The sequence below is a fragment of the Oncorhynchus masou genome, chromosome 31 (assembly GCF_036934945.1).
Source record: "Oncorhynchus masou masou isolate Uvic2021 chromosome 31, UVic_Omas_1.1, whole genome shotgun sequence".
NCBI lineage: Eukaryota > Metazoa > Chordata > Actinopteri > Salmoniformes > Salmonidae > Oncorhynchus > Oncorhynchus masou.
This window is the reverse complement of record NC_088242.1, coordinates 76,263,893-76,287,645: the sequence shown is the minus strand read 5'-3', so window position 1 is coordinate 76,287,645 and position 23,753 is coordinate 76,263,893. Positions and strand designations below refer to the sequence as shown.

The window sequence follows — 23,753 nt, the reverse complement described above, 5'->3', positions numbered from 1 at the left end:
GTTTTGCGCAGCCAGAGCCTTCCTCCTCTCCTGCGCTGCCGGAGCCTCCTGCCTGTTCAGCGCTACCGGAGCCTTTCTCCTCTCCTGCGCTGCCGGAGCCTCCCGCCTGTTCAGCGCTGTCAGAGCCTTTCTCCTATCCTGCGCTGCTGGAGTCTCCCGCCTGTTTAGCGCAGCCCGAGCTGTCAGTCTGCATGGAGCAGCCAGAGCTGTCAGTCTGCATGGAGCAGCCAGAGCTGTCAGTCTACATGGAGCAGCCAGAGCTGTCAGTCTACATGGAGCAGCCAGAGCTGTCAGTCTACATGGAGCAGCCAGAGCTGTCAGTTTGCATGGAGCAGCCGGAGCTGCCAGTCTGCATGGAGCTGTCAGTCTGCAAGGAGCTGTCAGTCTGCAAGGAGCTGTCAGTCTGCAAGGAGCTGTCAGTCTGCATGGAGCTGCCAGTCTGCATGGAGCAGCCAGAACTGTCAGTCTGCAAGAAGCCGCCAGAGCTGTCAGCCTACATGGAGCAGCCAGAGCCGCCAGTCAGCATGGAGCAGCCAGATCTGCCAGTCAGCCAGACTCTTCCAGATCCGCCAGTCAGCCAGACTCTTCCAGATCCGACGGTCAACCAGACTCTTCCAGATCTGCCAGTCAGCCAGGATCTGCCAGAACCGTCAACCAACCAGGATCTGCCGGATCCAACTACCTGGCTGAGCTTTCTCTCAGTGCTGGGCTTCCTCTCAGTGCTGGGCTTCCTCTCAGTGCTGGGCTTCCTCTCAGTCCCGAGCTTCCCCTCAGTGCTGAGCTGCCCCTGTCCCGAGCTGCCCCTCTGTCCCGAGCTGCCCCTCTGTCCCGAGCTGCCCCCTGTCCCGAGCTGCCCCTCTGTCCCGAGCTGCCCCTCTGTCCCGAGCTGCCCTTCAGTCCCGAGCTGCCCCTCAGTCCCGAGCTGCCCCTAAGTCCCGAGCTGACCCTTAGTCCCGAGCTGCCCCTCAGTCCCGAGCTGACCCTCAGTCCAGTGGGGTTCTGGGTGAGGACTACTAGGCCATGGTCGGCGGCGAAGGTGGACTATCCTAGGATGTGAGGAGGGGGGACTAAGACATTTATAGAGTGGGTTCCACGTCCTGCGCAGGAGCCGGAGCCGCCACCATGGACAGACGCCCACCCGGACCCTCCCTATTGTTTTGATGTGCGTCCGGGAGTCTGCACCCTAGGGGGGGGGTTCTGTCACGCCCTGGTCGAAATATATTATGTTTATTCTTCATTTATTCGGTCAGGCCAGGGTGTGACATGGGTTATTGTGGTGTGTTTTTGTCTTGGGTTTTTGTGGGATGTCTAGCGTTAGTCTATGGCTGCCTGAGGCGGTTCTTAATCAGAGTCAGGTGATTATTGTTGTCTCTGATTGGGAACCATATTTAGGCAGCCATATTCTTTGTGTGTTTCGTGGGTGATTGTCCTTAGTGTCCTTGTTCCTGTCGTTGTGTAAGTTTACATAAGTATAGGCTGTTTTGGTTTTCGTTACATTCATTACGTTCTTGTTTTTGTAGTATTTGTATTTAGATTCGTGTTACGTTTTTTGATTAAACATGGATCGCAATCTACATGCTGCATTTTGGTCCGACTCTCTTCGCCTACAGAAAACCGTTACACCACCAGAGCAGGGTTACCCAAATGAACTGGTTGAACCCTCTTTTACCCAAGAGAGAGGCAAAGAAACATCAGAATAATACCATCAAAATCACACCGGCCTTTCCAATTCAAACAACAACTAAGATCTGATGAATTAATAAACAAAATAATGAATTGATAAAAGGATGAAAAAATGGGTGTGCGCCTCACACAGACAGAGGACGTGCACGAGAAGCTCTCGGAGCTCCGAGAGGTGTCAAAGAACAGAAGAGAAAATTGTTTTTATTTTTATTTGATTTTATTGTAACCAGACACAAATGCAAATCAACAGCACAGGTAAAATGAAAAATACATCAAAATATATTTAAGATGAAAAACTATTCAGAAAACAGACATCTGAAGGAGATAACCACCCTAAGTGGTGACCTGCGAAGGCAGAAGAAGGCTTTTGACAAAGCAAGGGAGGATGAGAAACCAGCATTGAAGGATACCTGATATTAAGACCTTGTTACTTGCACATGAAAAGCTTGTGCCGAGCTGAGTATCATGGCAGGGACAGAAGGAGGCAGATGAAGGAGAGCATTGATTTCACAAAGATCCTTCCAATATCTCTCAAAACTCCTGGGGTGACAAAAGACCAGGAGAACTGAAAGCAATAAAGAAAGAGGTGGAGGAGCACATTTGTGGAGTCCACAGCGACCCCAGATGTGAGGACAAGCTAGAGGAGATGGCAAAACTCATCAAACCAGATGAGCCCACCATCCCCTTTGAGGTGTCGTAACCCATCTGGCAGGAGGTAAATTACTTTCTCAAGAGGCCAGAGCAAGATCAGTGCCAGGGCCTAATGGTATTCCGTACAAGGTGTTAAAATACTGTGAGAGGCTCAAGAGGAGACTCTGGAGGCTGCTGAAAGTGGCTTGGAGAAAAGATTATCTTGCAGAAAGATGGCCAGATGCTGAGGGGTGTTTCATTCCAAAAGAAGCAAACTCCACAAACATCAAGCAATTCCAAACCATCTCCCTCCTCAATGTGGAAGATAAAATCTTCTTTGGAATTCTTGCAAAGAGGCTGACAACGTTCATGTTGGACAAGAACTACATTGACACCTCAGTACAAAAGGTTGGAGTTCCAGGAGTCTCCGGCTGCCTTGAACACACGTAAGCAAGGAGATCTGACAGTCCTGTGGCTAGACCTAACCAATGCCTACGTAACCGTACCCCACAATCTGGTGGAAACTACACCCAAACCCACCATGTTCTTGTGAGATTCCAGAAGCTCCTCCAGTGCTACTTTGACATCTTAAAGATGCGCTTCATAAGTGGAGACTTCACCACCACATGGCAAAGGCTGGAGGTAGACAATGTCACCGGGTGCATCTCAGTTACTCTGTTTTCTGCAGTGATGAAACTCCTTGTTAAATCAGCAGAGATGCTAAGAAGGGGTGAAGTACTGGCAAGCGGCGTCCAGCAGGCTCCAATCAGAGCAGAAAAGTCAGTTCCAGGAGGCAGATTGATTCCGGAAGATCTGGTAGAGCTCACCAATTGGGCCAGAATGGTGTTCAAGCCTACAAAATCCAGAAACATAGAACTGAAAAAGAGACATGTCCAGGAACGGTAACGATCTATTAAGATCAGAGAGGAGACCATCCCCACTGTCAGAGAGGAGCCTCAACGAGAAAGAGTGTGAAGGAGATGCTCTTGCAAGTCGACCTTTAGATGACATTAACTTCTTGATGACTCAACTTGCCACTATTTGCCTATGAGGTTAAGCTTTCAACCATGGAGGCTCTCGAGAAGAACATTAACAACATCCTCAGGAGATGGCTGTTAGTCCCAAGAAGCTTCTACGCCATTGACCTGGCATTGATTATCATGTCACCAGAATAAGACCCTAGAAATTTATTGGAAAGGAGCATCAAGCACATTACTTTGCACTTTCACCACCTTGTGAAGTTCATCATGATTTATTTTGTCTGTAGTCTAATAAACTGCATACTTTCCTGACCGGTCATAGTGGGAGGACCACACAACATGTCATCGCATGACTCCAAGTTTACTTTCATATGATGGTTATTATAACAATATCTGGATGGATGGATGAATAGATAGATAGATGCATAGATAAATGCCCCATGACTGTGCGACCTAATCATGATGAAACCTGTATTCAATCAAATAAGCCACACGTAGCAAGTAAGCCATTTTATTTTTTGTTAACCAAATTCAACATTCTCATTTGTATTTATTATGGAACCCTGAGCTGCTGCTCTTCCTGGGGTCCAGCAACATAAGACAGTTACATACAGTTTAAAATACTATATGACATTACATTTCCTAACACCTTGCCCAACACATTCAGTGCGTTCCCTCAGGCCATCACCACATATTTACAATACAACATCCATGTGCACGTGTGTGTAGATTGCGTGTCTTATCATGTGCATGTGTGTCGCTGCTTGTATGTGTCTCTTCACAGTCCTCGCTGTTCCATAGGGTGTATTTTTATCCCTGATGTGGAATAGAGTTACATGTAGCCATAGCTCTATGTAGTACTGTGGGCCTCCAATAGTCTGTTCTTGACTTGGGGATTGTGAAGAAACCTTTGGTGCATGGCTTATTTGGTATGCATGGGTGTCCGAGCTGTATGATAGTAGTTTAAAACCTCTTAAGCGTTGCAGTGATTTCACTCGCTGTAGTAGCTGACGTGTATAGTTTTGAGTCATCCTCTTATATAGCCACTCTGGCTTTACACAAGGCCAGTGGCATGCCATAAGTAAAGATTGAAAAATTTAAGGGGCCTAGATAGCTGCCCTGGGGAATTCCTGATTCTACCTGGATTATGTTGGAGAGGCTTCTATGAAAGTACACCTTCTGTGTTCTGTTAAACCGGTAACTCCTTATCCACAATATAGCAGAGGGTGTAAAGCCATAATATATATGTTTTTCTATCAGAAGACTATAATCGATAATGTCAAAAACTTCTCGCTTGGTGAGTGAAAAACATGAAAAAGCAACACCTACTGGAGAAGATGTTGGGCCCAGTCATCTTGCTTCGCCTATTCCTCTCTGACTGTTTCTTTTAAGATTCCCAGTGTCTGTGACGCCCGCCATTTGGTGCGATACAGACTCGGTGGAGAGTGTGGTGAAGCAGAGAAGATGCTGTCTGTCCTGCTGAGTTTGGATGCAGAGTCTTTATCCGACAAGGTCAAGTTATGATGTGTCAGTTATCCTGTGAGAGCTTTTGTCCCGAACCCATTACGGTATTTTAGGTGCCAAGCTTATGGTCGTGTTGCAATAGTGTGTAGGAGGGAAATTCCTAGATGTGAGAATTGTGCAGGAGGGCATGAGACAGAGGAATGTGTAGTATCAGTGGAAAAAGTTGTGTGTTAACTGTAGGGGTATCCATGGTGCATAGTGCTGGAGATCAGAAGTGTCCAAGGAGAGAATGGCAGGTTGAGGATCTGATAGGGCCAAGTAGTGGAATAGTGGTGAGGTAATGGGTGTATGTTAGTTGGTAGGGCGATGTTTCTTCCCTTTTTTAATATATATATATATATATATATATATATATATATATATATATATATATATATATATATGTGTATGTGTGTGTGTGTTTTTTATTTAACCTTTATTTATTTAGGCAAGTCAGTTAAGAACAAATTCTTATTTACAATGACAGTCTACCCCGGCCAAACCCAGACGACGCTGGGCCAATTGTGCGCTGCCCTATGAGACTCCCAATCACAGCCAGATGTGATACAGCCTGGATTCGAACCAGGGACTGTAGTGACACCTCTTGCACTGAGATGCAGTGCCTTAGACCACTTGAGAGCACAAGAGCCCTTTTCCAGTCATTTTTTCTTCCCTTTGTGTGTCACAAAGTGTAAAGAATTCACACTCCAGATCAGTAGACGGGAAACACAGGGCTTGATGACTTAATTAAGAGGCCGTGACCGGTCTCACACTCCAGTGCAGTAGGTGGCGATGTATGCAGCTTTCAGTTGGTTGCGATCTGCCAATTCAAATTTAAAGAAAGAAGCCTGTGGCTGTGTTCGAGAGCATCAACACGACTGCCCATTGACTGATTTATAAATCACTTTGCGACATAAATAACGATTCATTATTATTTGTAGATCAGTCCGAATGTCCCACATGATATTTTGCGGTTTTGATCCTTTCAAATACGGCCTGGTTATTTAACCTACGTTAGGGCGCACTGTGAGCTAGCAAGCCATCATTCGTCTGTTTGGCCAAATACTTATTATTTTCCACGGTTTATTTAGAGGTATTCCCACTTGACGAAAGTGCAATGTCGTCGTGGGCACCAGGCGGCAGACGGCCTCAACCCAACCCAAATGGAGGGTGAGTGGCTAGCTCGCGTAGCTTCAATCAGCCTCATTCTTGCCTGATTAGATAGCTAACTAGGTAGATATGAAACTACCTATGGCAGAAGTCATATCTGGAGCCTAACTAGCTAGCCAATTAACCGGATGACTATTGTATTGTGGGTGTGTGTGTACCGTTGTTAGCTTAGCTAGCTAACGCAGCTATCCACAAAGGAATGGCTAACGTTAGATGTTCAGAGTATGTGAGCAGAGTTGAGCGGTCGGAAATCGTTTTCCTACGGAACTCCACGTACTCTCCAGTGACACTGCTAAAAACTGCTCTTGCACAGGGGGGAAAAATATTGCCGCGCCAAATTCGCTCTTAAATTTTAAATCACAATTTAACCAACCCCCATCTATTTGTGTGGGTACATGGACCTACCATTTGGTTTTGAAGTATTGAAACCAACCCATATGATTTAAATGAAAATGTATTTTAATAAACATGAAAAGGTGACTTAGAAGCGTTGATCATTTCAAATAGGCTAGCTACTGTACATGTTTTGTGAAACAGTATATAAACATTCTAAATACGTCGCGAGCCAGACAGGTAGCCTAAGATGGAACGAAAATGAATTTAGGCTATATTAGCCTATTTAACTTTTTTTTTTTTTCATTTGCGAGTCCGACACACTAGACTGGCAGGAACATTAATCTCTCATCATTTAAACATTTTGTTGTATTATATTCTAAATTGCGTTTATATGTGTTGATTTACTTATACTATATAATGCTAGATAATCCGGTGTTTGGAGGATATGTTGGTTCGAGGGCCGTCCGGCAAACTGCCAATATTTCCTCCAAACACCGGTTTCGAGGGCGTTATCACATTTATACAACGGGTTACTAACATATTCAAATAATGATTGACATATTTATATTAAACGTTATTTAATCCTTCTACGATATAGTCCCGACACGAATCTTGGGTTACAATCAAGCCAACTGGTTCGTTCCATCGTTTGGGTCTTTGTGTATCAAAAAAGATACATGTCAAGTAACACCATCTGACTTCTCAAATAAGCTTGTTGACCAATCAGGACCTGAATATGACTGCACGTCACATAATAATTTAACGCATTCATCATTTTTTTACGTAGTTATTACACATAGACTTTTTTTTAACGTAGTTATTACACACTGGTGTTTCATATGTCATAACGATTCGTCGATATGAATGTTATGATGCTGGTAAAGTTGTCTCGCGCACCTACAGTGCTGGCCATTAAAACTTTTATTTTTATATAAGCTATTTAGCTCATGGATGCAAACAATGTCCTTCCCCAAAAAGTAGTATTTAGCTAACAATATAGCTAGGTGTCATCATCTTAAATAACCCTAAATTATAAGACACTTCTTAGAAGCTAGCCACAATAAGTATTAGCCACAATAGTGGACTTTGCAGTTAGCTTCCAAAATATACGTATGTCATTGACAGTGATGCAAATTATTACAAATAGTAGAATTATGCCATAATTGAATAAGTCATGCTAAACAAGTTTGGAATTTTATAAAATCAACAAAAGACAATAATTTGTTAATTTGACAAAAACTGTTGAAATCACCCTGGATGAATTATACTTTAGAATTGCATTGGGGCATACTTATTTCACTGTGCAGTTTTACCCCATGTCATTGAGCCACAATCCATAGGTATCAGTCTACTCCGTGACACCCAGAGAACATTAATGTCGTAGCTCTTATTGCAGGACGCTGAAACATCTGTGAATTGAGCCACATTTATTATCAACCTATGTGTATTGAACACTATACACTATTGAACAGTATTGGAAAACCAATACTGCGTGGATGTTTTGGAGTCTGATAACTCTGAGGACATTGGGAAAAATGTATTGGATGTTGAGTAGACTGATACCCCATTTCATTGATCCTCAATTCTTAGGTAAAACTGTACAGTGCAAAATGAATGTCAATAGACACAATAGGTTGACTGGGGGGTGATGTCCCACGATAAGAACTACAACGCTAATATTTCTGTAAACTCTTCACAGTTGTGTTCTGTGGGTGTCACCTAGTAGACTAATACCCTATTTCATTGCCTCACATTCCAACCTTCTTTAACATTATCTAGTCTAAATATGGTATGATTCCACCAATTGTAACCTTCTGCATCACTTTCAAAGAGGTACTTTTATTTTGAAGGCAAACTGCAAATTCCACTATTGTGCCTAATCCTTATTGTGGCTATTTTCACAACACATAGGCTGGTACATCGAGCCTCACTAGCCAGATGAAGCTAGCTGGCTGCTTATAATGTCAGCTTTGGGCAACAGGGTTAAGTTGCTGACTAGCTATTTATTTTCATGAACTGAAGTTCAATTTCAATAGGCGAACAACAAGTGGCAACCTAGCTAATACTTACTCACAAGGATTCCTAAATTGTTGCTAAGAATAATGAAAATGACTGCAGGTTCTACTGGTCATTGTTTTCTGGCAGGTTGTATATGCTAGCTAGGTACCAAGCTAAAGCTAACTACCCCAGAAGTTGTGGTTGATCAAATGATGCTTTATTATTGATGCAGTATTGTAAACACGTCGTTCGTGGCCGGTGTTTACATCTTTGCAGACTTTTTTGTACAGCTTTGACAGTGCTACTGTATCTTTTTTTCACACGCAAAGACCCAGACAATATTCCATAGTATGTATGTCGTGAAGCTAATGGCAGTGACGCCATGACTGTGTAACTCCGTTAGGGCAACATCTGTAAAGTAGCCCACTTGGTAGTGTGTACCAGTGCTCGACCAGTCGGCGAAAGCCAACGACAGTGCGATTGATTGTCAAGGGAAATGAATTCCATTATCTTGGCTTTAATGGATTTCGTCTTTGTGTTGTCTCGCTGAAATTGTGTTACTCTTTCAAATGACTGCTATATCCACACAGCAGACATTATGGGCTAGTTTAGGAATGCTGTGTTGCACGTATAGCGCAACATTTTCCATGCTGTCAATACGTCATGTCCCAACGTTATACAGGTATGCACGTCAGCTTTGACATCAGGGTGTTATAGACATCCGATATGTTCACCGATATATCGTGCATCCCTACTCGGTACACATGGGACAGAGACACAGCAAGATTTATACAAATCTCTGCTGTTGAAAACTAAATGTTAGTCTAAAGAAATGTGACAATGTCTTGATGTTTTTTATAGTGGAGATCAAGTTTATAAATTGCCAGGCTGGGCTGATGAGAGTGGATTGCGCAGTCAAATGGACCAGAGTAAATAGGAATTTTAATGTCAGATTTAGCTGGTGGTTACTTGTGGAATTGACATCGGCTGGAAGGGGGTTTTAACCAATCGGCATTCAGGATTAGACCCACCGTTGTATGAGTAGAATTAAAGAGAATTCGAATGAAAAATGCCTAACTAGGCTGTCTACGGTGCCTTTGAATTCACTTTTAGAAACACGAGTTTGGCCAGCGTCTATGTCTTCAGGCTCATGCAATGGTGCCTGGTGAGCATGCCAGCAGCACAGAATACTCTCTTTGCGCTTGTAGAGCCACTGGGGATGCTAAACACTCCTCGGGCCACTCTTGCTGGGCAGGGATGGAGAGTTTTTATTTATTTATTTTTAATTTAAAAAAATATATAGCTAGGCCTAAAGTTTATTTATTTATTTTTGCAAAATGACCCTATCAAACTGCAAAGCTCATTGAAAGAGGTAATATGTCAGGTCTATTGGGTCTAAAATCAATGATTGCCTATTGTATAGATAATAGAATGAAAATAAGCTAAACTTTAAAGAGATTACATTTTTTATTTATAAATACTTTGCTACAATGACACAGCCAGCTACCCCCTTTTTTTCATGTTAGCATGTGCACATAGTTCACATCATGCTTTCGGGATATGTCTTTTCAGATTCCACAATGATTCTTTAGTTGGTGGCACTACATCACCGCACTCCCACTCTTGGTCCTCCTCATCTTTCTAAGTCACCTTGATTTTGCACCTGTGTTGCACCTGTTTCTTTATGAATTTATTTAGCAAACTCCATGACAGTAGCTAAAGCAAGGGGCTGTAACGGCACACAAGTGGCCTACAAATGCATTCTGGGCCAGGCATGCCCTGAGCTTGTGAAGTGAACGGTACTGGAGAGGCGAGAAGTCCGACGCTCCAGCCTTTGGGGGGGAAAACTCGCTCTGCGCTCCAGTCAGATGGGTCAATCTCCGTTACTTGCTCCGCTCACGTACTTATGGCTGTGATGCTAATAGCTGGCTAACTGTAAATCTCCTTCAGCAGTGTTAAACCTCTTCGGCCTTTTCGAAGACCAGCACCATACCCCGTGAGAGAAGACCGGACCGACGACCACAAGGATTCTGAGAGGTAGTTAACATTGCAGCTAACAAAGGGTGGCTTTGTAAATTTTACTCTGGAGTGCTAGAGTACACTCTGGGCATTTTGTAAATTCAGAATGTTGTCAGATTCTCTGTTTGTAAATTGAGTGTTTCACTCTCGGAGTGTTCCCAGTGCACACTCGACGCTCTGACGGGGGAGTAGGGTTGATCCGAGTTTTCGGACCTCACAACGGCAGTCAAGCACCTAAGCTAACTGGCTGAAGTTGTTATATTCAGACACAAATGAGAGAACACCTCACCCTGACCATTTTAGTCGCCCTAGCCTAACTGGTTAACAAGAGCGTTGGTGACTAACTGTGCTGCTAACAACAATTTATTTACTTTTTGTTTCTGACTTTTACTGATACCGGTTATATTCGACGGGTGTTGTGCGTTAGTAAATTGATTAGTTAATCTGTGCTCTGACAGACTCAGACGAGACTGCTCTGAAATCAGATTAGATAGCCAGAGTGAATTTCCGAACACACCCTAAGTTAGCTAGCTAGTCTGCCAACATTCCTTGATTGACTGTTGATAAATGTTCATGGCAGGTTTTGAGGGTAGTGGACTAAACTCAACTCTACAGGACGTGTAAATGCAGGCTATTTTCTTTTTATGATGTCGGAGCTCCAGTCCACCCACACTAGTTGCCGCTCAACTCCATCATAAATTGTGGAGTGTAGTTGGCTTGTTCCGTGGATATCAGTCTGAAACAAGTCTCTGTAAAAAAAAAAAAAAAAATTTAAAGACACGATAGTCTCTACAAGCAGAATGTTGAATAAATGATATTTCCACTTCCATTACCGGTTGTGCATGCTGCTGGTCCGTCTGGCGGTAGGTGGAGTTAGGGTATCCACAGGAAAGTGTTGTTTACCCTACATTGCCGGTAGTTTCTGTCACTTGTATTTTCAATCTGTTGACGCATTGCATGTGATGCACAATATGTAAACAATATCTGAATGTCGTTGACCAAAGCACTTTTCTAGCAATCTTGGCCATATTGTGCAAGTGTTTGTCACCTGCGAATTGCATCATTATTGAAAATAAAAAACGGAAATACAAACTATACAGACCAGCGTACTGAAGGACTGGTTGATAACAGTTCCCTGTGGATATTTTGTATCCAATTTACCTCCGACATGGGGACAAAATCGGCAGACAACCGATAAAGTAAGTTGAAATGAAGTTTGTTTCAACATTCTGAATTTTAATGGGACAGTTCGGGAATGCTGAGCCTGCATGCTAGTGTGTAAGTATTTCACTCTAGTATTCTAAAAAGGCTAGTTTGAGGGTCATGATGCTGTGTGGTGAGGTGGCGTGTCAAAACATGCAATCAAATGGTTTGTGAATATGTACCATAATCTGCTAATGCCAAATACTTGTTATGATGTCGGCTCCATCTGAAGAATAAAGTAGGCACACCAGTGTGTAGGGTGGAGAAAGGGGTGAACAAATGCTACAAAGCCTAGTGAGGTTTTTGTTTTACAGGGGAGCTATTTTTACTGGAAGAGCACAGCATGACATGTTAATCTCTGAAGTCATACAGTAGGCCTGTACTAATGTGGTGCATATGTCTTTGCCATTGTGAAAGCCACTTCATGCATGAATGTCTGTGTTACTTTCAGTTACGAGGAGTTGGACCAACAGCATGACTACTCCGGTAACAACATGGACTATGAAGGATATCAACATCAGCAAAATGGTAAGATCACATTTCTCTTATGTGGTCTGTCAACTAAATACATTTATTTGCCAACAATCTGTTTAGAAAATGTCTTCTCTCCCTTCTCAGCTTCTCCCAAAGTTTACAATGCAGCTGACAAACGTAGCGCCCTCTACCAGCGGTTCTATAAGCAACTCCAGGAGAAGACACCTGCCGACTGTGTGGTTCTGTCTGTGAGCAACCAGAGCACGTGAGTAGCTCACCTTTAAGAAAATAGGGTATTTATGCCTTTTGGATTTTCCTTTCTGCAATATTTTCTATGCCCTTGTAAGGGGAGGTGCATGTGTGTTTCTCCAGGAGTGAGGATGGAGAATTCAGCAACTGTGGTGGTTGTGTCTGAAAAGGAATTACAATACCCATACACCTGTTGGGGATGACTTGTGTGGGAATTTAACTGTAATTGCCAAGAAGAACTATGTATGAATGGCAACAACCTGGAAAAACTAAACTGAAGTCAATTGTAAGATTGACTGAGGTAAATGTAAAACTATTGTTTTAGCTTATCTAAACGGGCCAAATGCTACTACTGTTCTTTTTTTGTTTGTTTCTTACACACTTGCATAAACTTCCATACTACTCATGTCTGTCTCTCCGGGTTGGCTGAACATTTTGTTTAAATCTACTTGTAGAAAACTGCCCCCCTGCCCCCCAGTTTTTGTTTTCCTTGCAATCACTTATAAATTAGTTTCTTCACATGCAGGAATTCAAACTCTCTGCTTAAAAAAAAAAAAATTGCACCATCGTCGGCTTAAAGGAGATTCACCATATCAACATCTCCTGTGAAGCCAGATTTTGATTCAAATTGCGCCCAGTTAATTGAACTTGAATAACTCTATTAGGGATTGTTCGATATACCATAATATGCCAACTTGATTTGTTGAAGATACATATTTGGTTGATTCTTGACATAACCATCAAAAACATGAATCCAGACATTCACCACAGACACTACAGAACAATCAACAGAAACATAACACAATGTGTTATGAAAACAAAAAACCTCTTGGAGAACATCACTTTTTGTTGTAAACAGTCATGCAATGCGTTGTTCAAAGTGCACTCTCAATTCTTAATCTGATCATCATCGGTCTGGCAGTGAATATTGTACACACTTTTCTGGAATGTGTCACGTAATACATGTCATGTAATACATGTGTATTTAATTCTACTTTTCACCCGTTCATATATTTCATGAAATGGGATAGATGAGTTAGCCATCCAAACTCATGAAACGGAATGAAGCTTTTATATCCATCTCTGAAGAAAATGTAGAAGTTGTCCAGTTCTTGCAGCAATCGAAGAGACTGAAGGTCCATTGACCTCATGGGTTCGCTCTGCCTTTTAAAAAATAAGTTCTGTTACAATGAAAGGCTAACTTGTTTTAATTTCATACTGTAAGTAGCCTGCTTTAGCACTGCTTTGGTAGCTACTTACACCTGTAAATAGTAGTAACAGGATGGAATTGCTGCCATTTTAAAATGATTGTATGCTCCCCATAAAACATTTGCCATGTCTACCCCTAGCAAACCTATTCAATTCCCTGCTCAAACGTGTTATTGCAACAATCACATAAAATGTAACAATGTTACATTTGAATATAGCCTACCAAAAAATGCCCAGTGTAGTAACAATAACACTATCGGCTGATCTTTTTCCCTTTTCTTCATAGTGTGCTATAAAGTTATGTTTTCTCAGTGTTATATAATGTAAACCCGGATGACCTATGCAACTTACATCTTTATACTGTTAACTCACGCTCATCTTGATCCTTGTGGACACGACACATTCGACTTCCGTCTTTTGAAATGCTCCCCCTGCCTAAACGTATTGCTGATACTTTCTCTGAGAAGAAAAGACCTACAAACTAAAAACTGGTGCCAAAAGATGCTGTTTTGTGGAGAAATTGAATAAGTGCCGTGTTAATTGACAGTAGTGTTTTTACTGAAGCAGCGTTTTAAACATTCATCACAAGTGTTATGATGTGTACCTGTTGTGGGCTTTGAGACATCACTGTCCCACCTTCCTCAACATATTGTATGTTACACACACAGTAGTGACTGTAGGTTCAATGAAGATTGTCACTGGTCAATACTGTTCATGCTCTTTCAATACTGTAGATTTATTTGTTTATAAGCATATTTAAATACAAAATGCACATCAACAGAAAACTCACAGCAGGCTGGATTTAATCACCTTATCACATACATTTTTATAATATTGGGCCTATGGATATTAGGCTTGGGCGGTATCTAGATTTTCATATTGCCATACCTTCCCTTCCCTCATCCCGTGATTTACGGTATTACCGGCATAGCACACAAGGGGGTGCTAAAATCACAAGAGAAGCCCATTGGGCCTCTGTTACCAGACTGCTAAAAAGTTGCACAAACTAATAGCGAAATCACATAAGACGCTTTTATTAAATGCTAACGAGCGAAAAATGAACAAACTAATTGCAAATACAGCACAGTTATACAAGCATAGCTCATAGCTACAGAATGTCACTTTCGGAGAGTGTTGACATTTACAAGCAAAAGTGAACAAGATACATTGTTCAAATGAACGAAGTTGTGATACATGCTTTTCTGAAGGGAGAGCAGCATGTGTACACGGAGCACAGGGGAGAAGAACGCAGGAGAAAAGCTATTAGGAAGCACAGGGGAAAAACGGCAACTGTACAGAACTCATCCAGAGCTCTGACTACTGACAGAAAGCTTTTTATAAGATATCTGATGTTAAACATTTACTAGTGAATTACATAGAAGTGTAACTTCACCTCGTGTGCTGCACAACAGAGACTCACCGATTTTATAGACAGCTATGGACTCACAAGCTCCCATTGTGCTATTTACAAACAAACACATGACTGGATCAACTTTTCTGGGGAAGTATGGTAAGCTTCATAATGTGACAGGTGAAATTATGAACGCATTCTGCTTTATCTCCTAAAGTATTGTACAAGTTGACTGCAGGTATTAACAAACAAAAAAAGTACCTACAAATATTCAAATGTATTGATATCGCATGTTTTTTTCCAAATACCCCCAGTATCCGGTATTACCGCCCAAGCCTAATGGATATACCAGGTTATCCTGCTCTTCACTGGTCACTTAACTACACCTTGATAGGAGTTGTGATTCAGTTGAGGTGTCTTTGTGGTTGATTGAAGCCAGGCCTGGACATGCTGCCACAGCACAGCGGTGCTGCTCTCCTCTCACACGACATGCCTGCGCACCCCTCGTTTGTGTGCAGAAGTCAATAACCAGCTTTCTTCTCTTCTTTCAAAGGGATTACCCCAAATCTATAGGCCACTGTTTGCAGGACCGTGGCCTCTCGGTGGAAATGATTTACCTGCAGGCGGAGTCGGGCCTGACCCGGGCCCTACAAGATGTCCGCTCCGACGGTTCCCCCTTATGTATTCTCGTCGAACAGACTAACGTAGCTCTGTCCTCGTGCACAGTAATCATATTTTCAGAATCCCTCAAAAGTAAGTCCCCCACAGTCACCTGGCCCCTTCTAACTAAACAATTAAAAATGTATCTCTAAAAGAGCAACAATACCAAGTCTCACACTCCTGATAAAACCTATTTTAATTTAGATAATTTAAGGGTGATATATAATATTAGGCCTATGGTGATTTTAGTTTAGTTCTGTAGTTGAGTCCTCAGCAGTTCACATTTGACCCCCTCATCAGAGGCTCTCACATTAAACCTAATATTAATTTAGGTTTGAAATAATACTGACAAATATACAGTACCAGTCAAAAGTTTGGACACACCTACTCATTCAAGGGTTTTTGTTAATTTTGACTATTTTCTACATTGTATAATAATAGTGAAGACCACTATGAAAAACATATGGAATCATGTAGTAACCAAAAATTGGGAAACAAATCAAAATATATTTGAGATTCTTCAAAGTAGCCACCCTTTGCCTTGATGACAGCGTGCACACACTTGGAATTCTTTCAACCAGCTTCATAAGGTAGTCACCGGGAATGAATTTCAATGAACAGGTGTGCCTTGTTAATTTATGGAATTTCTTTATTCCTTAATACGTTTGAGCCAATCAGTTGTGTTGTGACAAGGTAGGGGTGGTACACAGAGAATAGTCCTATTTGGTAAAACACCACATCCATATTATGGCAAGAACAGCTCCAATAAGCAAAGAGAAATGACAGTCTGTCATTACTTGAAGATATGAAGGTCAGTCAATCCAGAATATTTCAAGAACTTTAAAAGTTTATTCACGTGCAGTCGCAAAAACCATCAAGCGCTATGATGAAACTCTCATGAAGACCACCACAGGAATGGAAGACCCAGAGTTACCTCTGTTGCAGAGGATAAGTTCATTAGTTACCAGCCTCAGAAATTGCAGCCCAAATAAATGCTTCACAGAGTTCAAGTAACAGACACATCTCAGCATCAACTGTTCAGAGGAGATTTTGTGAATCAGGCCTTCATGGTCGAATTGCTGCAAAGAAACCACTACTAAAGGACACCAATAAGGAGAAGAGACTTGCTTGGGCCAAGAAACACGAGCAGTGGACATTAGCCCAGTGGAAATTTGTCCTTTTGGTCTGATGAGTCCAAATTTGAGATATTTGGTACCAACCGCCGTGTCTTTGCGATGCAGAGTAGGTAAACGGATGATATCTGCATGTGTGGTTCCCACCTTGAAACGTGGAGGAGGTGTTATGATGTGGCGGTGCTCTGCTGGTGACACGGTCTGTGATTTATTTAGCATTCAAGGCACACTCAACCAGCATGGCTACCACAGCATTCTGCAGCGATACACCATCCCATCTGGTTTGGGCTTAGTGGGACTGTGATTTGTTTTTCAATAGGATGTTGACACATCACACCTCCAGGCTGTGTAAGGGCTATATGACCAGAAGGAGAGCGATGGAATGCTGCATCAGATGACCTGGCCTCCACAATCACCCAACCTCAACCCAATTGAAATGGTTTGGGATTAGTTGGACCGCAGAGTGAAGGAAAAGCAGCCAACAAGTGCTCAGCATATGTGGGAACTCCTTCAAGACTGTTGGAAAAGCATTCCAGGTGAAGCTGATTGAGAGAATGCCAAGAGTGCAAAGCTTTCATCAAGGCAAAGGATGGCTACTTTGAAGAACCTCAAATATAAAATCTATTTAGATTTGTTTAACACTTTGTTTGTTACTATATGATTCCATATGTGGTGTTTCATAGTTTTGATGTCTTTACTATTATTATACAATGTAGAAAATGGTAAAAAATAAACACTTGAATGAGTAGGTGTGTCAACTTTTGACTGGTACTGTATGCACATATCAGTCACACTAGAAAAATTATTAATTGCTTGATATAAATCCTCAGGAAATGTCAAACTAGCAGATGACAAAAAAAAATTACATTGTATTATTTATATATTTTTTTAAACATTTAATGTCTTTCTAAACTACTATTGAATAGCTTCTTGAAGGTGGACTATGAAGCATTTTATATCAGGCTTAATACCCATGCCAATATATCCTCCAAACCACGGCTTCTCAGGCATTATCACTTAAATCATTTTGATTTCGGGGGAATAAGACTTAAAAATACCTGAAATAAATTAGTACAATTTATATATTTTTTTGTAAAAGAAGCAGTATTGTTGTTCGTACCTCTGAGAACGAGAACCAATCGTGCAACAGGAAGAAGCTGTTTGTGTACATTGAGGGTGGCCAGACCGTCCACTTACCAGTGAACAAGCAACTTTACAGCTTCAAATGATGTTCAAAAAATGTTTTTGTCTCAATTATGTATTACTTTAATTTGACCTATCCTAGACATGTAGGGCTATTACTAGGTGGATACATCATGTAAATTATATAGCCTAAGGCATTTATATCAATAATGGTAGTATCTAAATCATAACAGCTAAATCATGAACAGGCCATATGCTTGTATTTCTTTAAATATTATCAACAAATACTATTTAATAAGTAAAATTGTTATTGTACTGTTATTTAATATGACATTTTTCCTGTTCAGCACGTGTGGTTGTGGACCTATATAATATAAATGTTCTCTGGAACTGAAGTACATAATCCTCAACTCTCAAATGATCCTCAAAGATGCCTTTCCTTAATCTACATAAAATGTTATCCTTGAAGCGATACTGCATGTCATGCAAAATCTGTATAGTGAAATAATACTGTGTAGTTAGTATTTATGCACAAATGGATAACTAACCTTTTTCAACTTTTATGCATAAAACATACCAAAAAATACATATTTGCTGTACATCAAAGTAACATTCACCTTATCAAATATATAATACCAGTATTCAAAGTATATGTATTAAAAACATTGTTTAAAATGTGTTAATTTATTACTGATTATTACATATTAATGCAATATGAACTGTTTTGAACACAAATGGCATTGCATTTTCACTCAACCCCAAAGTAAAACCCCATATCAAAATAAACTTGCCTGAAAGAAGTGGGACATATCAGAGCAAGACCTCCTGTATGATTAACTTATATAATGTGTTAACTTTTAACCTTCAAACCCCTCTACTAGTCCACCGCAACATGCCCAAGGACCATGCCATGGACTTTGTGATGGCGGAATATGGCCGTGGGCTTGGGGAGCGGACGCAGCAGAAGGACCCTGCAGAAACAGGGGCGCGGGCGGCCGAGCTGGTGGATGACTACCTGGAGAGAGAGAAAGTGGAGAGGCATGCTGTGCCCTCTGACACCCGCCAGCTGCTCTTCTTCCTGGCCGAGGGAGTTCACCTGTACCCCGAGGAGCTGAGTACCATCGCGGAGTATCTTCGCAACCGCCAGGACCATCTGCAAGGTGCAGCCACACAACCATAGTGTCCATAGTCTTTATGCACAGTACAAGCTTTTTATTTAGGACAGCAAATGAAATCTCTTTTTTTTTCTTCTAAGAATTTGTGTGATTGTTTGTTGTCTCTAACTACACCATACATTACAATTTGTTAATGGAAATACAGGATTCTTAGATACTAAAGTGACAATGCTGAGTTATAATTTGTCTATTTTTAGGATGTTATACACTCCTATAAAGGGTTCTTCTAATGTTTTCTCTTTCCCAGCCACGTCTGAGACTGGTGATGGCCCCCGGCCTGAGAGGAAGAAGATGTTGCCTCCTGGTTTAGGTAAACCTCCACCGCTGCTACCCACCCCCTCAGGCCCTCATGGCAGAGAGCCACCCCCTGGGATGGGAGAGCACCCTGTCACCCCCCTCATGACTCCAGGTGAGTTACCATTCTCGAAAATAGAAATGTTCTGCAGGGCAGATGGGATCGATATCAGATGGGAATGTTAAAATCAATCACTCATGAGTCACTTGTTATGGCTATGCTTGTATATGTAAGTGTTGACAGTCTCTCTGGTCTGTTTTCTTAGGCTCATACCCCAAGACCAAGCCCCCTCCACTGCTGTCCATGCACCAGGGACAGGGGCTACCTCATCGTCCCACTCATGGCCCCCACGGTCCACTACCTCGAGGACCCCCACACCACCATGGGCCCCCTCCCCCCCGAGGGCCCCCTACCCCCCGTGGTCTTCCACAGAGTGGCCCCATGCCCCCACACGGCCCCAGAGGAGCCCCACCATCACTGAAGAGCCTTCACATGGGACCCCAGCCTGGGCTGCTCCCCTGTCCAGGTTAGTCACATGCTTTACTTTTCTACTATTTCATGACCTTCACGTGTCATCTTAGGTTAGGCTCACTAAAAGCCTTGGACAGAGCATCAGTGTACTTAAAAGCAGCGGGTGGCAGTCCTATCGCCTCGGACCACAAAACATCAGACATTATTTTCTTTTAATTTCCCAATGCTTCTACATGTTGAATTGTCACTGTTCTTCAACACCAAGCACGTTGTTGACTGCACGGCCAACGTGTGTTATAGAGTTTTCCCTCTTGTCGTCTTAGGCAGGGTTCAGCAACACATTACAGTACAATACAACAGTAGCATTTCTATAACATGTCAATATCCACAAAACTTGTACATTTAATGCAATCATGTTCCTGTCTCCTGTCTGATCAGGTGGTCTGCCTCCACACCCTAACACACCCAGGCGCTGAGAGAAGAACACCCTCTAGACCACCATGGACAGACAGCAGAAAGCATTCGTGCTGATCAGGAAACACTGTCATACTGGCCTGAGGAGTGGGATCTCCTTCAGCTCAGTGCCCTGCTGCTGCTCTCTCAGGACCCCACACTACCACTCCTCATCTCAGAGCCCTGTATAGATAGTCTCTGTCTCTGCATCCATAGTTTAGCAAGCTGAAATGGAATGTTGGTTTTATTTGACTATTTGGGAGTTCAGAGCTCAATTTTTATGAGTGTTTGAGTTGACCCACGACGATGTTCAGGAGCCAAGTCAGAACAAATGACTCTTTTTTTTTTTTTTTTTTTTTGCATTCTCAAATTCTTTGTTGTTTTTTCATTTATTTGTTATTAGTTTTTATCTGAAAATTGGCTATCAGATATTATAATAAACAATAGATTAAAGTCAAATCAATCTCATATCTTTTGCGATCATCTCATCACACTCAATGGTCTGTCTTTGGATTTTTCCTAGGAGGATATGATGCCAGTATGCGATCAACTTAAGAACATAGTGAGAAATTCATGGTAAAGTCTGCACCTGTTGTGTTTGGCGCATGTGACAAATATAATGACTTTTTAATCTCGTGATAAATATGAAAGTGATATGTTCAGGAGCAGGTCTGAGCATGTGGTTATCGACTTCAATATTTAGTAAAGTAAATTGGTAATTATACTGGAGTAAAATTAGCTAGTTAACAAGAACAGAACTCAGTTTCTTAGGCTCTATTTTAAAATATTTTCTACAGGTGTTTTATTAGAATAAAACATTCCATTGTAGCTTTTTAAGTTGGCGATCTGAGAGAACTTAATGTTAATTCCTTTTTCTGTGTTATCTCCCATGATCAAATAAAAAATGCAGCACCAACCATCACTCAGTGTTTAGGACAGTATATAAGGTGTGACTAAACAGTTTCTGGCAGCTGTTTCCTATTGGGAACCCTCAGTATAATGTGCCCATGAAAATTAAGAAGTTATTGTGGAGATGTTTTTTTTTTTTTTTTTACATACACACAGTATTTCATGTTTTATATAGTACTGTGTATCTAAGCCAACCTTGGCAGTGGTCTGATGTAACTTCAGAGAATTTGTAGTACTTATCACTAGATGGTGCTATAGATCCATTCAACTATCATTATCTTTGAAACCACTGCATCGCCAATTTATTTTATTTTAACTTTATTTAACTAGTCAAGTCAGTTAAGAACAAATTCTTATTTTCAATGACAGACTAGGAAGAGTGGGTTAACTGCCTGTTCAGGGGCAGAACAACAGATTTGTACCTTGTCAGCTCGGGGGTTTGAGCTTACAACCTTCCAGTTACTAGTCCAACGCTCTAACCACTAGACTACCCTGCCAATATCAAATGTGTTTTGTCTTTTCTGACATTGAAAGGCTACAATCAATTTATTTGAATCGGAAGTCCCAGTTATGTTTTCATTGTTTTTGCCAAAAGCCTGTAATGTTGTTTTGCATGAGATTGTTTCCTTAGTAATTTCTTATTCTGTGTCAGTTTAAGCGACCGAAGCACCTCACTAAATTGATAATTAAGATTAAAGGAAATAATCTTGTTACTGAAAGTGTTCTGAGACAGAAAGGTGCCAGACTTTTTGAAAATGAAATCAATTCCTCTTGAATTCAATTTTCATCCATTTCATATTGCGCTTCATGTCAAAGTGTACACCATTGAGTTTTCTATGTGGGCATACGCAATATATGTCTAATAACAGTAGTGGTGGCTCTATTCAAAGTTTGAAACAAATTACTATTTTCAGAGAAATGGCTGATATCCTACAACAATGCTGAGAAAGAAAGACATTGTCGGCTAAGATTCAGACAGTATATGTATTTCCAGTACATTGCAATGCTTGCAAAGTGAAAATCAAATATCTATCCTGTTTGTTTTGTCCTTTGGCAGTATGTGTCTTACAGGATGCAAACATCAAATCAAAGTTGATTGGTCGTGTACACAGTATAGCGGACTTAGTGCAGCCAAATGCTTATGTTACTAACTCCTAACAATGCAGGAAAATGTCAAACGGTACACAATTATTTCTGTTTTGAAATGTCGGAACAAATCCAATTAATTCGATCATGGTTAAGTTGTGTTAGTATGTGGTTGTGTTAGGTGATTGTGATGTAGTGTTCTGTTTAGGAGTGAGTGTGGCATACAGTCTCTGTGAGTGGGTGGACGTGTGTGGTCAGGCATGTTCTCCAGTTGTTTTTGTCTCCCAACTCCTGATCACAGGCCCTCGGCTGCAGCTGTGAAGAATCCATCGACTCTCAAAGTAATGGAGAACTGTTTATGCTTCATTTCACCAGCTGAGAAATGTTGATTGGAGCTTTGTGGGAGAAGGGAAAAACAACATCCTATAAATCAGTTGAATGGCTAGACTGAAACATGGATAATCAGACAGACAGATTGTATTCAAACGGTTGATCTGTCAATCTTTTTGCACACGTACCGAGAACTTCTTACCCATGTCTTTGCACATGTAGCCTATGTACAGTAAGTAATCACGTTGAGAAAGCCTTATACGTTTACTTTCTACTTCTGCGTTAGCTTCACAATTGGATATCAATCAAAATGTATCACTATGGCTATTCCTGGCACCACTGTGTCAGAATTCACAGGATCTGATCTGCAGTTGGCTCTTAATGGGACGCGTTTCTAATTTACCTTAACCCAAAACTGGGCCTGTGTGTGCTGCTGAGAATGAGATCTTCATTAGGATCCTCCAGCTCTGACCCCCCCCATCGCCACAGATGAGTGCCAGGTAAGCACTCTAACAGCCAAACATGTTGATAATTAGACCCGTTATTGGAAGGTGTTATCACAACAATTAACACTCCAATGTGTGGGTATCTATGGGTGGGGTTGAGTGATTTGGGGTAGGTGGCTTTGTGTCTAGATTGAAAGCCCCCTTCTCATTTAAATGTGACTGAAAGCCTCTAGATTCTGATTGGGCACAGTTCTGTAGGGTACATTTCATTTAATGGTATTTAATATTGAGAGGAAACATGCTATAAGTCTGCATGTATTTGTGTATATGTGGTATGTAGTGTATGCATGATATTAGTCACCCACTCTGATGCAGTAAAGAGAGATAAAAGGCCATGTATTTAGTGTTTCCATCCATTCTTACATTTACATTTAAGTCATTTGGCAGACGCTCTTATCCAGAGCGACTTACAAATTGGTGAATTCACCTTATGACATTCTTCAAGAGATTTCTCTTTTTCTCCACTGTGTATTTGGCAAAAACACGCTCCTCTTTCTCTCTTTTTCTTTACGTTTTTGGTTGGATTGGCTGTGCCGCTGTTCCTTCGTTCCTCTGCATCAGGCCCCTCTGCACAATGGGCTTTAATTGGGTTAAGTTTGTCCGCCACAGATAACATTTATTTCTGTTGAGAATAAAACAAATTGCTGGCACTAATGGCAATGTTTAATGTAGCTCTTTTTATTATGGATGGAGGAAATTAGGAGACGACTCCCTACAGAGAGCTGATGTCGTGGGAGTGTTGCAGCTCATCAGAAAATCATTTTCGCTGGAGTGCTGTCATCCTTGC

General features: G+C 41.5%; 1 protein-coding gene across 4 annotated transcripts; it reads left to right on the top strand.

The window, feature by feature from the left end:
* Positions 1–5,747: 5,747 nt before the first annotated feature.
* On the top strand, positions 5,748–23,301 carry LOC135524455 (nuclear receptor coactivator 5-like). Of its 4 annotated transcripts, none has more exons than XM_064952003.1 (9): positions 5,748–5,966; positions 10,254–10,337; positions 11,974–12,050; positions 12,141–12,261; positions 15,359–15,558; positions 18,623–18,901; positions 19,164–19,325; positions 19,477–19,737; positions 20,121–23,301. In XM_064952003.1, the coding sequence occupies exons 1-9, from the start codon at positions 5,914–5,916 to the stop codon at positions 20,156–20,158; spliced, it is 1,275 nt and encodes a 424-aa protein (XP_064808075.1). In that variant the 5' UTR covers positions 5,748–5,913; the 3' UTR covers positions 20,159–23,301. The 4 variants fall into 4 exon arrangements, with proteins under 4 accessions (XP_064808075.1, XP_064808074.1, XP_064808076.1 ...); XM_064952002.1 differs by having other exon boundaries at positions 10,251–10,337; XM_064952004.1 differs by lacking the exon at positions 5,748–5,966 and adding an exon at positions 8,233–9,672.
* The last annotated feature ends 452 nt before the right edge of the window (positions 23,302–23,753 follow it).

What these genes read in the sequence shown, in the direction of transcription:
- LOC135524455 (XM_064952002.1), top strand. Translation starts at nt 5,914, where the DNA reads ATGTCGTCGTGGGCACCAGGCGGCAGACGGCCTCAACCCAACCCAAAT. An exon ending in CCGCCAGGACCATCTGCAAG is followed by an intron (nt 18,902 to 19,163) that starts GTGCAGCCACAC and finishes TCTCTTTCCCAG; the next exon opens with CCACGTCTGAGACTGGTGAT. An exon ending in CACCCCCCTCATGACTCCAG is followed by an intron (nt 19,326 to 19,476) that starts GTGAGTTACCAT and finishes CTGTTTTCTTAG; the next exon opens with GCTCATACCCCAAGACCAAG.